The 13,063-nt window shown below is 37.1% G+C and overlaps 1 protein-coding gene across 3 annotated transcripts in view; it reads left to right on the forward strand.

Moving 5' to 3' along the window:
- ROCK1 (Rho associated coiled-coil containing protein kinase 1) overlaps positions 1–13,063 on the forward strand; it is a 163,869-nt gene that overhangs the window by 129,493 nt on the left and 21,313 nt on the right. For all 3 annotated transcript variants that reach the window (XM_032293240.1, XM_032293241.1, XM_032293242.1), the window contains 3 exons: positions 613–797; positions 2,309–2,378; positions 4,759–4,853. In XM_032293240.1, coding sequence (XP_032149131.1) covers positions 613–797; positions 2,309–2,378; positions 4,759–4,853 — 350 coding nt within the window. The remainder of the gene's footprint in view (positions 1–612; positions 798–2,308; positions 2,379–4,758; positions 4,854–13,063) is intronic.

Below are 13,063 nucleotides of genomic sequence, written 5' to 3' on the forward strand. Positions count from 1 at the left end.
TGTGTGTGTGTGTGTGTGTGTGTGTGTGTGTGTGTGTGTGTGTGTGTCTCAGACAGGGTCTCAGTGTCACTCATGCAGGAGTGAAGTGGCATGATCTCAGTTCACTGCAATCTCTGCCTCGCAGGCTCAGGTGATCCTCACACGTAACTGGGACTACAGAAGTATACTACAATGGCTGGCCAATTTTTGTATTTTTTGTAGAGACACAGTTACACCATGTTTACCATGCTACTCTCAAACTCCAGGCTCAAGCAATCCACCTGCCTCAGCCTCCCAAAGTGCTGGGATTATAGGTGTGAACCACTGTGCCTGGCCCAGAAGTGACTTTTATAATCACCTTGTACTCCAGAATTTTAACGCTGATTGGAGTAGAAAGGAACCAGAATTTTTTTCCCTCCATAAGATCTCATGTCTGAAATTTGGAAATTAATTTTGACTTAATAGTAAATCTACAATAATAAACATGTGGAACAATGAAAACCCTTTTAAATACTAATATTTTCTTCTAGTACCATGAATTATGATATATTTGATTTGGTTAGTATTCTTTCAAATAATGTCTAATAAATTATTAAAGAGATTTAAGATCCCAATTATTTTTTTCATTCATAGGTTAAGAATCTAACCCTACAACTGGAACAGGAATCAAATAAGCGGCTGTTGTTACAAAATGAATTGAAGACTCAGGCATTCGAGGCAGACAATTTAAAAGGTTTAGAAAAGCAGATGAAGCAGGAAATAAATACTTTATTGGAAGCAAAGAGATTATTAGAATTTGAGTTAGCTCAACTTACAAAGTAAGTCTTAAAAATAACATTGTGATTTCTTTTTTGTGTTCATCATTGACTTGTATGTTTGATATTTTGCGTATATACAGATTATGTACTTAGAGTTTGTGAAAGACAGGGAAAAAGTATTTAGAAATAAAAGCATTTACTTGCAGAGGTTTGCAAGGGAGTTCAGGCTTTGGAAAGACCACAGTTTTCTCATCTGATTTTCATGTCCACAAAAGTCATCACATTTCTTCAGATTAGAATTACGAAAATCACAGTGCCTGGTAGATGTTCAGATTTCTATATTTCAGAGACCAGAATTAGACATGATGACACTTTGTTTGTTTTGTTTTGTGTCTTTGGTTCATCTCAAAATGCAAAAATGTCTTTTTTCTTTTTCTATGACTCTTGGGTTGTGATATGCCTGCTTACTTGAAATGGAGACCAAGCAAGATGTCAGAATTGCTTTCAGAATTTGTCTAAGAATATGCTTTGCAAGTTTAATATCAAAAGTGCATATATCTTATGCCAAGTCCTATGTTTTTATTTCCTCCAAATTTATTTTATTATATCATCACTTGCTAGCTTCATTTACAAAAGTGATTCTTGGATTAAATTGTCACTTTATATTAAAGTTGGATTTATATTGGTGAAATTCTTTTCCTCTTTTAGGGCCACCATTTTCATCAAAATGAGTTTTATAATTTTTTTCTGCAAAAATACTCTCAGCATTCGATGGACATTTGTTGTAGACTTTCTATCAACTACGTGCCTTTTTTAGATACTGAGAATACAAAGCTATTACTGACTAATATGAAAGTCTAGCAGCTAGATTTTCAAGCCTAGCTGCTAGGCTTTCATATTAGACAGTAAATAATTCTTGAAAGTCTGTGTTTGGGTTACGTTATGTTTCCATCTTTTGGAATCTGCTCCTATTTGAGTTGTGTTTATGTTTATATTATATACAGGCAGTTGTCTGTCTGCTGCATTCCTCCTTATTTGTCAGTTTGTTCTTGCTTTCCATTCTTTCTTGATGATTCATTTTCACCAGCCCCTTTCTTGTACTTAATTGGCCATAATATCTAGTATGTAGTACTGAATTATTATTAACTATAGTGCTATGTATATAGCACTGAATTATTACTTATTAAATATTTTCATGCCCCTCTCTTTTTTTACTTACTGTATAAGATATTTTCTTCCCTATGACTGATTTTCTCTGTAAAAATTAACCAAAAATATGATATCAGTTTTATTTTTTCGGTTTGGATAGACGCACAATTACTGTTCTCTAAAAAGTGATCATCAGTAGAAAAGGGTTCTCACTACTTTTGCATAGCATTATTTTATAAGGAGCAAGATAGAACCAGTATGGCCTGACCACATTAATTAGTAAAATAATAATGAATAATAATTTTTTTTTAAATATTGTTTTAGCAAACCTTTTTTATTTTAGCAACTTTAACAAACTGAGAATAATATAATGTCTAGTATAGGTAAGAGCAATTGTTCATCGTTTTTCTTTTCATCTGAAGACAGTATAGAGGAAATGAAGGACAGATGCGGGAACTACAAGATCAGCTTGAAGCTGAGCAATACTTCTCGGTAAGTGAGAATCATTTTTAACATACACACTGTTTCAAAATCTGACTTAAGGTATTTAGATTCTTTTATGTGAACTGTAATTCTTTTTTACATGACTCATCTTCTAATAAACATTGTGACTTTCTACTTTTTGTTTGTCTGTTTCTTGGCATATTAGGCAGTCATTGGTATATGTTTTTAAATTTTAAAAACTTTTCAGGCCAGGTGTGGTGGCTCATGCCTGTAATCCCAGAACTTTGGGAGGCCAAGGCAGGTGGATCACCTGAGGTCAGGAGTTCGAGACCAGCCTGGCCAACATGATGAAACCGTGTCTCTACTAAAAATATAAAAATTAGCTGGGCGCCTGTAATCCCAGCTACTCAGGATGCTGAAGCAGGAGAATCACTTTAACCTGATAGGTGGACATTGTAATAGGCCCAGGTCATGCCCCTGTACTCCAGCCTGGGCAACAGAGTAAGACTCTGTCTCATAAACAAAACAAACGAAAAACTTTTCAATATTGTTGGAAACTCTTTCCTTGAGTGTATGTTAAAGGTAATTATTCAAAGTATGTACTACTGACTTCTGCAAAGTGATCTATAGCATCCCATACACTTTTTTGACATAAGCTTCCACAGAGCAATTATCCAGTGCTTCCAGATGTTTGGATGGATGTCAAATGACTTGTGTTGGTTTGCTTCTAGAAAATAGTACAAAACCTGACCCTGTCTCAGTTCTGATTTATTCCATTGCTTGTGGGCATTGGATTAAATAGCATTCAATTCAATAACCTGTTAACAACCAAATTTTAAGATTTGTCTTTATTCTGGGTTTTTAAATCATATTATTTTTCTTTTTATCCCTTCATTGATTTACTTACCTGAATTTCAGTATTTGAAGTCAGAGAGGTAAGAATCTGAGTCCTAAAGGCTAAATAGTTTACTTAATTTTAGAAAATCTTAATACTTAACCTAGAGTAAGCCGTTATTCATTTACATTATTTCATTTACATTCTCATAAAAATTTATGTATTTTTTTTGCCTAGAAAAGCGTTGTTTCTTAGAGTAATAAGTAAGTGTTAAAGTAGTCCTCCACAGCTTTTTCCCCTTCTTGTTTTCTTTTAAAATAAAGAGAGTAGTTAAAAAAGAAGTAGACATCAGGACTGGAAGTTTACTCTGTAACTTCAGCAGCTAACACAATATGATTCTGATGTATTAAATATTTTTTGTTGGAATTGGCAAAAGCTTAATGAATATTGTAAGAACCATTGTTCTGAAATAAGCATATATTACAGATATAGTATCAGAATACTTGATAAATCTTATTTGTGGTTATTTCTTTACCTGTCTGTCAACTACCCAGTCCATCCCACCCACCAAAACAGAAGTGATTTTTCTAACATTATTCAAGAACAACCTAACATTTAAATTAGTAGTATGTGTTAAATTTCTTTATAATATCATCCCAAATCTATAATACACTTTATTAAGCTATAATTTCTATATGATATACCCATTTTAAGTGTACTGGTTAGTAAATTTTGACAAATATGTACAACTGTGTGACCACCACAGTCAACATATGGAATGTTTTTTCACCACAAAAAGTTCCCTTGTGGCCCTTCACTCTCCATCTTTCCTCACCCACCTCTATACACAGACAATGACTGATTTTTTTCCCATCATTATTGATTATGTTCGCCTGTCCTAGAATTTCATATACATGGAATCACACAGTATGCATTCTTTAGCACTTGGTTTCTTTCACTCAGCATATTTTTTAGGTTTCTTAGATTTACATGTTTTATTAGTAGTTCATTCCCTTTTATTGCTAAGTACTATGAGTTAACCACATTTTTTTTTTTTTTTTGAGACAGAGTCTCACTGTATCACACAGGCTGGAGTGCAGTGATATAATTATGGCTCATTGTAACCTCTGCCACTTGGGTTCAAGCTTTTCTCCTGCCTCAACCTCCCTAGTAGCTGGGATTACAGGCGCCTGCCAGCACACCCGGCTAATTTTTGTATTTTTAGTAGAGATGGGGTTTCACCATCTTGGTCAGGCTGGTCTTGAACTCCTGACCTCATGATCCACCTGCCTCAGCCTCCCAAAGTGCTGGGATTACAGGCTTGAGCCACCGTGCCCAGCCTTAACCACATTTTTTTAAACCCACATATTGATGGATATCTGGATCATTTTCAGTTTGGACCTGTTATAAATGAAACCATAAAGAAAATTCATGTGTAAGACTATGTGTTGACATATATTTGCATTTGTCATGGGTAAATACTTGAGAGTGGAATTGATGGATCGTATGTTAATTTTTTTAATTTATAAGAAACTGCCAAATTGTTTTTAACCCACCATAAACACTTATTTCTTCTTATCACTTGTTTTGCAGACACTTTATAAAACCCAGGTAAAGGAACTTAAAGAAGAGATTGAAGAAAAAAACAGAGAAAATTTAAAGAAAATACAGGAACTACAAAATGAAAAGTATGTCCATTTTACTTTAGAACAAGAATCAGTACTGCAAAAGGCATTCTTAAGTTTAAAGATAGTGAAGGCTGGTGCAGTGGCTCACATCTGTAATCTCAGCACTTTGGGAGGCTGAGGTGGGTGGATTACAGGTGAAGAGATTGAGACCAGCCTGAACAACATGGTGAAACCCTGTCTCTACTAAAAATACAAAAATTAGCCAGGTGTGGTGGCATATGCTTGCAGTCCTAGCTACTTGGGAGGCTGAGGCAGGAGAGTCTCTGGAACCTGGGAGGTGGAGGTTGCAGTAAGCTGAGATCATGCCACTGCACTCCTGTGTGGTGATAGAGCGAGAATCCGTCTCAAAAAAAAATAAAATAAAAGAGACTGTGAATAGATGTGCCATGATTCTTGTGGGAATGGAATAGAGCATAATTTATTGAGCTAATTCAGAACAAATCAGATTAGGCTGAAATTTGCCTTTATGGTGAAAAAACAATGCTATAAATCAACACTGTAGCAATTGCAGAGATTCATTAAACTGACAAAAAGTTGTTTGACAGTTGTTTTCAAGGGTATCTGTCTCTCTCTCTTTTTTTTTTTTTTTTTTTTTTTTTTTGGAGACAGAGTCTTGCTCTGTCACCAGGCTGGAGTGCAGTGGCATGATCTCTGCTCACTGCAACCTCAGCCTCCTGAGCAGCTGGGATACAGGCGTGCTCCACTGCGCCTGGCTAATTTTTGTATTTTGAGTAGAGATGGGGTTTCATCATGTGGGTCTGGCTGGTCTCGAACTCCTGACCTGTGATCCGCCTGCCTTGGCCTCCCAAAGTGTTGGGATTACAGGTGTGAGGTACTGTGCCCGACCTGGTATCTGAATTTTAAAAGATCAATTTATATATAAATCATGCTCTGTTTGCAAATCATTATTTTAAGTTACATAAAGGTATTTAAGGTCTTCTTAGTATTACTATGCATGTTATGGCCGGGCATGGTGGCTCATGCCTGTAATCTCAGCATTTTGGGAGGCTGAGGTAAGAGGATTACTCAAGCCCAGGAGTTCAAGACCAGCCTGGGCAACATAGTGAGACCCCAACTCTAAAAAACGTAAAAGCAAGGTATTATCATGCAGGTTAATTTTCCTTCCATTCTTTTTGGAGACAGAGTTTCACTTTTGATGCCCAGGCTGGACTGCAATGGCGTGATCTTAGCTCACTGCAGCCTCAGCCTCCTAAGTAGCTGTGATTACAGGTGCCTGCCACCACGCCCAGCTAATTTATTGTATTTTTAGCAGGGATGGTGTTTCACCTTGTTGGCCAGGCTGGTCTTGAACTCCTGACCTCCGGCGATCCACCTGCCTCAGCTTCCCAAAGTGCTGGGATTATAGGTGTGAGCCACCGCACCTGGCTGGTTAATTTTCATTGCATGTGTATGTTTAGGGCCTTAAAAGAAAAAAACCTTATAAAGCTATTTCAAGTGTAACAGCTTCATTTTAGAGTTCATCTGACAGGCCCAACAAGATAGTAACTCGTTGTGCGGAGTATCTCATAGCTAGGTAATGTCAGAACAGACACTAGAACTAGTTATCCAACATTGTTATATTCTCTTTACATTATTTAATCACCTTTGAAAAAGACTTAAATTGTTTAAACTGTTTGTTGTTAAAGCAAACAATTACAGAAAACAGCAAAACTAATACAGTTTTTATGAATTTTGACAAATGTCATTATAACCAACATCATCTATGAAAGAGAACCTTGCTATCTACTTCAGAAGCTCACTATATTGCCCACCTCCTAATTATGACTTCTTTCCTCCCCACCTCAAAAGTCATCACCATCCTGATAGTACTTTGTTGAAGAAACTGGATTTTTTTGACCTATAGAGGTTCCCTCAGTTGTGATTTTATTGATCCCATTTCTGTAATTGGTTGAACATTCCCCACTTCCTTTATGTTTCCTGCAAATCGGTAGTTATATCTAGAGCTCCTCTGCCCAATATGGTGGCCAGTAGCCACAGGTAGTCACTTAAATTTAAATTCAGTTACATAAAATTAAATGTAGTTCCTCTGATGTAATAGCCATATTTCAGTTGCTCAGTAGTCAAATGCAGTTAGTGTCTACCATATTATAATAGATGGTACAGGTATAGAACATTTCTGACATCCTAGAAAGTTTTATTGGACACTCCTAATTTGGAAGCTTAATCAGATTCAAATCTGACTTTTAGGAGGAAGAAGACTAATTCATATATAACCTTGTACTGTCTGGTTAGCTTTTTCTGTTGTTAATCACTGTGACACTCAATGTTAGATCCTTAATACATTAGGTGTTACAAACTGGAGATACATACTTTTATCATCCTTTGTTTTTTTTTGTTGAAATACATAACTTTTATTTTTACCAGTTTTATAAATAAACTTAGACTTTTCATTGTTTAACTTTGTTGGCTTGATTAAAAATTAAGTATAATTGCATCCTTTTTGCAATTAAGTTGCTTTGATCAAGTTGATTAAAATATTTAAGGTTCAGAATTGACAATAGTTTGTTTCCAAGCTGTATACTACCATAAATTTTAGTGTCACAGCAGGTATCAACATACTAATTTGGCGGCCAAGTATCACAGTTAGATAACATAATTACCTGGAAGTTAAGGTAGACACAAAGCTGCATTTCCTGATTATTCTCTAATACAGTCATATTGTAGAGTCTAGTCTGTTACCTACCATTTGCATGGTATTCACAGTGCTATATGCAATCCTAGGTGTATTCATTCACTGTCAAGGGGGCACCCAATCCACTCCAAACTATATTGTTTCAGAGTTGATATATTTGCCCTGTTTCATCTATTCATCTATTTAAGACAAATATATGGGTCACCACAATTGTGCTACAAGTACTGTGCTTTGTGTGGCTTATTATTAGTAAGTTAGATTCTTCAAGTGCTTCAGAATCGAGTTAGGAGAGAAATAATTAAGGTAGAGTGACAAAGGATACCTCATGTTACCATGTGGATTCAGAGAACATTTCCCAACAGAGATCACAACTGAGGGAAAGTAGAATTAGCCAGGCAATGGAATTTGGGGAACAAGGGACGGTATAGGCAGAAGCCAATCTGTGATCTGAGGAACAGCAAATGGTTTAGTTCGTGATAGATAAGACTGGAGAGGAGAGATAAACCTGAGTCAGATTACAAAGGGCCTTGTGCATCATGCTGAAGAGTTTAAAATATTGAAAAGTAGGGACTTTTAAAGAATAAGTATTCAATAAATATTGAATGAATAAATGAAAATTCTAAGCCATTGACTAACAAGTATTTTAGAAAAATCACTCAAAGGAGTGGAGAATGAATTGAAGTGGGGCAAAGCTGGGTAGATACAGGGAGCCCAATTATATAACCACTGGAAAAACTTAGATATAAAATTATAGTGGAAGCTGGCAGTAGAAGGCAAGTACAAAAAGCAAAGTAGGAAGTAAAATAAGTAGGATTTGTAGATTTGGAGCCATAGGGAAGGCTAGGAAAATTTTCAGGCTGACTCTCACGTTTCTGGCAAGGGCTGTTGAGTTCATGGTAGTGCTAGTCCCTGAGCTAAGGAATGCCAAATTTGTGAGATGAAGGGAGAGAAGATTATTTCAATTTTAGGCCTATTGAATTTGAAGTACCTGTGAGATGTCCAAACAGAAATGGATACCATGGTAGTTGGGTTTATTGCTTTAGAATGCAGATAAAAGATAAGAACTTAGGCTGATTTGACAATCAGTGCATACGGAAACCATTAATGTAGAGATCTGTTAAGGTGATTGCAGATCTCAGAGTTTATAAACTCATGAGCCTGTGACACCATAGGTGTAACTAGGTTGTAGTTAGTGGGGTCTAAGTGCAGATATCTTCATTGTGTAAGTTGGAAAGATTATAACAAACTGAAGATCTCACCTCCTCAGTTCCAGCCATTTGCTATCACATGGTAACACTAGCCCAGTTTGTCAAGATCTTCTGATTTTTTAAGAGAAATCAAGGATCTGAATTTTTATGTAAATGGTTGACCTAAAACTATTTTAGGTGTGTGTGTGCCTGGAGGGAAGTAGGGGATACTGTTGTGGACTCATTTGGTCCTCCCAGGTAGCAAGTTGTAACCCATAGTGTAGGATCAGAAGACACAAGGGCTGAGGAAAGACTACTAGCTCCTAGATCTTTAAAGCGTGGGCAGAGGAAGGGAAACTAAGAAGCTACCAAGAATATAAGAGAAGATCAGAGCAGGGTATTACAAAAGCTGGGGGAAGAGACTATTTCAAGAAAGAGAAAGTGATTAAAAGTGCTACATATGCAGAAAGGTCAAGAAAAAAAGTAATAAATTATCCATTATTTTTATACTGAAGGTTATTCATTACCTTGGTGAGAACAGCTTCTAAATAGAAATGAGAATAGATGTTAAAGTAGATTGAGACACGAATGGAAAGGGTAGGACAAGAGACAGAGTATACCTACAGCCTTCCTGGCCTTCTTCCTATTCAGCAAACCAGTCAGTCACTCTCTTACCTCAGGGTACGTACACTGCTCTTCTCTCTGCCTGTAACAGTTTCCTCCAAGTATCCATGTGGCTTGTTCCTTGGCCCTCTCCAGGTCTAGGTCTAAACATCATTTGAGAAGACCTTCCCTGAATATACTTTTTAAATTGCAAACATTGCCACCCCACTACCTTGCTGCCTAGTTCGTACATCCTTCCCTGTTTTATTTTTCTCTGTAGCACTTATCCTCTCCTAATACATAATTTTCTTACTTGTTGTATTTATTGTTTTTGTTTTTCCACTAAAACAAAGCTCTATGGCAGGAGGAATTTTCAGATGTTTTGTACTTACGTCCAATTCATTGCTGTTTGTGTAGCACCTACAATTGTAATGGCAGCATTGTGATGCCCAGCAAATATTTGTTAAATTTAAAAATTCAGGAGACTTTGCTGTTATGGCAAGGAGATGTAGCAGTAGCAGTAGCTAGAGGAGAATATGAAGCAGAGCCCTTTCTTTTTAACAGTAGCATAAACTTGAGCATATTTAGTTGGAGCATGAGAAGGAAATTGGAGTAGGAACAGTCCCAGGTCTATTCATTCAAATAAAAAAAATTTCTGAGCACACACTGGGCTGTAGAATTTTCTAGGCATTTGAAATATACCTGTGAACAAGAACAAAGTCACTCTTTATAATCTTATAATCCAGAAGAATATGGAATTTTTGATGATTGAATTCTTTTTGAGAGAGAGGATAACAAGGGTGAGAGATTGACTGTCAGTATTAGTAAAGACCAGTCTTTCATTATGGAGAGTTGTAAAGGAAGTCTGGATGAATATAGATGCAGGTAATTTTACCCAAAACCATCTCATTCTTTCTTGCTTTCTCTTGCACAGTAGCATAAACAGGGATAGAAACATATTCTGGGTTAAATAGGTTTTCTGGCTTTCTAAAGTATAACTCAGAGACTTTTATCTGAACTTAACACAAAGCAGAAACTCCAGATAAGAACATGTCGTGAACCTGAAGCCCTGTATTATAATAGCTAGCAGAACCACTCCCAGTATTCTTAGACTTGGCATTAGCAGCACTTCCTTTCTTTTCCTAATGTACTAACTCTGCTACTCTCCTAAGAGAACTATTTCAACATCTCATCTCTACTCAGATCTCCAACTTTTCTTCATTCTTGTACTTAGCTAATGTCCTTGCTTCCTAGAAGTCAGAAGAAAACATCTATTCTCTTTTACCACCATACCTACTAATTTGTCTCCATCAGAGTAGGGTATCACAAAAGCTGGGAGAGGAGAATATTTCAAGAAAGAGAAAGTGATTAAAAGTGCCAAATATTAAGAAAGGTCACAAAAAAAAGTCATAAATTGTCCATTATGTTTATTTTGAAGATTATTCATTATCTTGGTGAGAACAGCTTCTAAATAGAGGACAGTACCTATAAACCCTGCCTTCCTTCTGATGATGTAAATGGACAAGAACATTAGGCCTTACCTAATGCTAGTCCCTCAATCCCATCTCGTCCTGCCTACTTAAGAATATGACTTGGCTGGGCACAGTGGCTCACGCCTGAAATCCCAGCTCTTTGGGAGGCCCAGGCGGGCAGATCACTCAAGGGATTACTCTCTTCTTGTTCTCATCCAGCCTAGTGGCTTTAAATGGTATCAGAGTCCAAGTGTATTCCCCCTTGAATTCCAGACTTATGTATCCAGTCTATTTGACATCTCTGCTTGAGTGTTAAGCACTCTACAGTTAATGTGTCCAGAAAGTAATTCCTGATTCCCTCACCTTGCCAACTGCTCCTCCCTGTTTTCCCCGTTTTAGTAATGAGCAATTCTGTTATTCCCAGTTGTTCAAGTGAAAAATTTAGAGTCATCCTAGACTCTTCAAGATTTTCTTACATTCTAAATGCAATCCATCAATAAATTTTCCCAGTTGTAACTAAAAATTATATGTAGACTCGAATCACTTCTCATCACTTGTATCATTTACTGACCTGGTCCAAACTGCAGTCATCTCCAATCTTGATTATTTCAGTAGCCTCCTAACTGGTATCCCTGCTTCTGCCATTGTTTCCGTACTGTCTGATCTTACTACAGCAGCCAGAATGATCTTTCTAAAACATCAGAGTACCAGAATAAAAGTCGGAGTCCTTGTATTGCCTTTGGAAGCCCTTATAATATCTGTTGTTCTCTTCCCCCTACGTTTTTGACTAATGTTTTAGCAGAGAGGCCTCCTTGATCTTCTGTAATAAAAGTGACCACATTCATAACTTGCCATATTTTATCTTGTTTTATCTCTATGGCATACTATATAGCACTTGTTCATTTTTTAAATTGTCTTTATGGCCCCACTAATACATGCTTCCTGAGGGCAGGAACTTTGTTACTGTATCTCTTAATCCCTAGAACAGTGTAATGCATAATAAACATAGTATAGTACTGCAGGGCGCGGTGGCTCACGCCTGTAATCCCAGCACTTTGGGAGGCTGAGGCGGGTGGATCACGAGGTCAGGAGATCGAGACCATCCTGGCCAACATGGTGAAACCCCGTCTCTACTAAAAAGCACAAAAAATTAGCCGGGCGTGGTGGCGCGTGCCTGTCGTCCCAGGTACTCGGGAGGCTGAGGCAGGAGAATTGCTTGAAACTGAAAAACGGAAATTGCAGTAAGCCGGGATCGCGCCACTGCACTCCAGCCTGGCGATAGAGCGAGACTCTGTCTCAAAAAAAAAAAAAAAAAAAAAAAACACTTAGTATAGTACTTAGTAAACCTTTAAATAAATAGTTGTTAGGTGAATGAATAAATTTTGTGTGTGTGTTTTTACTGTATGTCTCCCTCCTGCGGCTTGAGACACAAAATTTGAATTGTAATACTCACTGGAAAATAGGTGGAAATTATTCAGAACACATTTATTGAGCACCTACTCTGTTCAGGGAATACAGTAGTGACAAGAATAGCTTATCCAAGAGAGGCTCTTCATGAAGAGGAAAATAGAGACCAATGATACTAAAACATTTCCAGGGATCATTCTCAGAATAGTTTGTGGTGGTTTGCAAATCTGTTACAAGTTTTCATAATCTTATTGAATTTCGGAGCTGGAATGGACTAGTTTAACCCTCTCATTTTACAGATTTAATGAAATTGAACTGTATGAAATGTAAGGGACTTGCCCAGTGTCTCTACTCAATGAGTTAAAGATCAAACAGAGATAAAAGTCTAGGGCTGGTCCGCTGATTTACCAGCCACTGACTTTTCTACTATGCCATGCTGCCTTCCATTACAAATCCACAACAAATTTATTTTCAAAAGCAGACTATTTGCTATTGCTTTATCTTTTTTAGTTAAGCACAATATCTGATAGAAACCTAGTTCTTTTATATTTTTTCAAAATGTGAGAGGTTAAATTTATTACTTTCATAGAAAGCTTGCAATGAATTTAAAGTTGATTTTAAGCAATAAAGTAATTCTTATAATTTAAAGTTAATTGTGTTTTTAAGAATATGATTAAGTTAGGGCCGGGCGCGGTGGCTCAAGCCTGTAATCCCAGCACTGTGGGAGGCCGAGGCGGGTGGATCACGAGGTCAAGAGATCGAGACCATCCTGGCCAACAAGGTGAAACCCCGTCTCTACTAAAAATACAAAAAATTAGCTGGGCATGGTGGCGTGTGCCTGTAATCCCAGCGACTCAGGAGGCTGGGGCAGGAGAATTGCCTGAACCC

This window comes from Sapajus apella, unplaced genomic scaffold (assembly GCF_009761245.1).
Source record: "Sapajus apella isolate SASKATOON/1434 unplaced genomic scaffold, GSC_monkey_1.0 scaffold29, whole genome shotgun sequence".
NCBI lineage: Eukaryota > Metazoa > Chordata > Mammalia > Primates > Cebidae > Sapajus > Sapajus apella.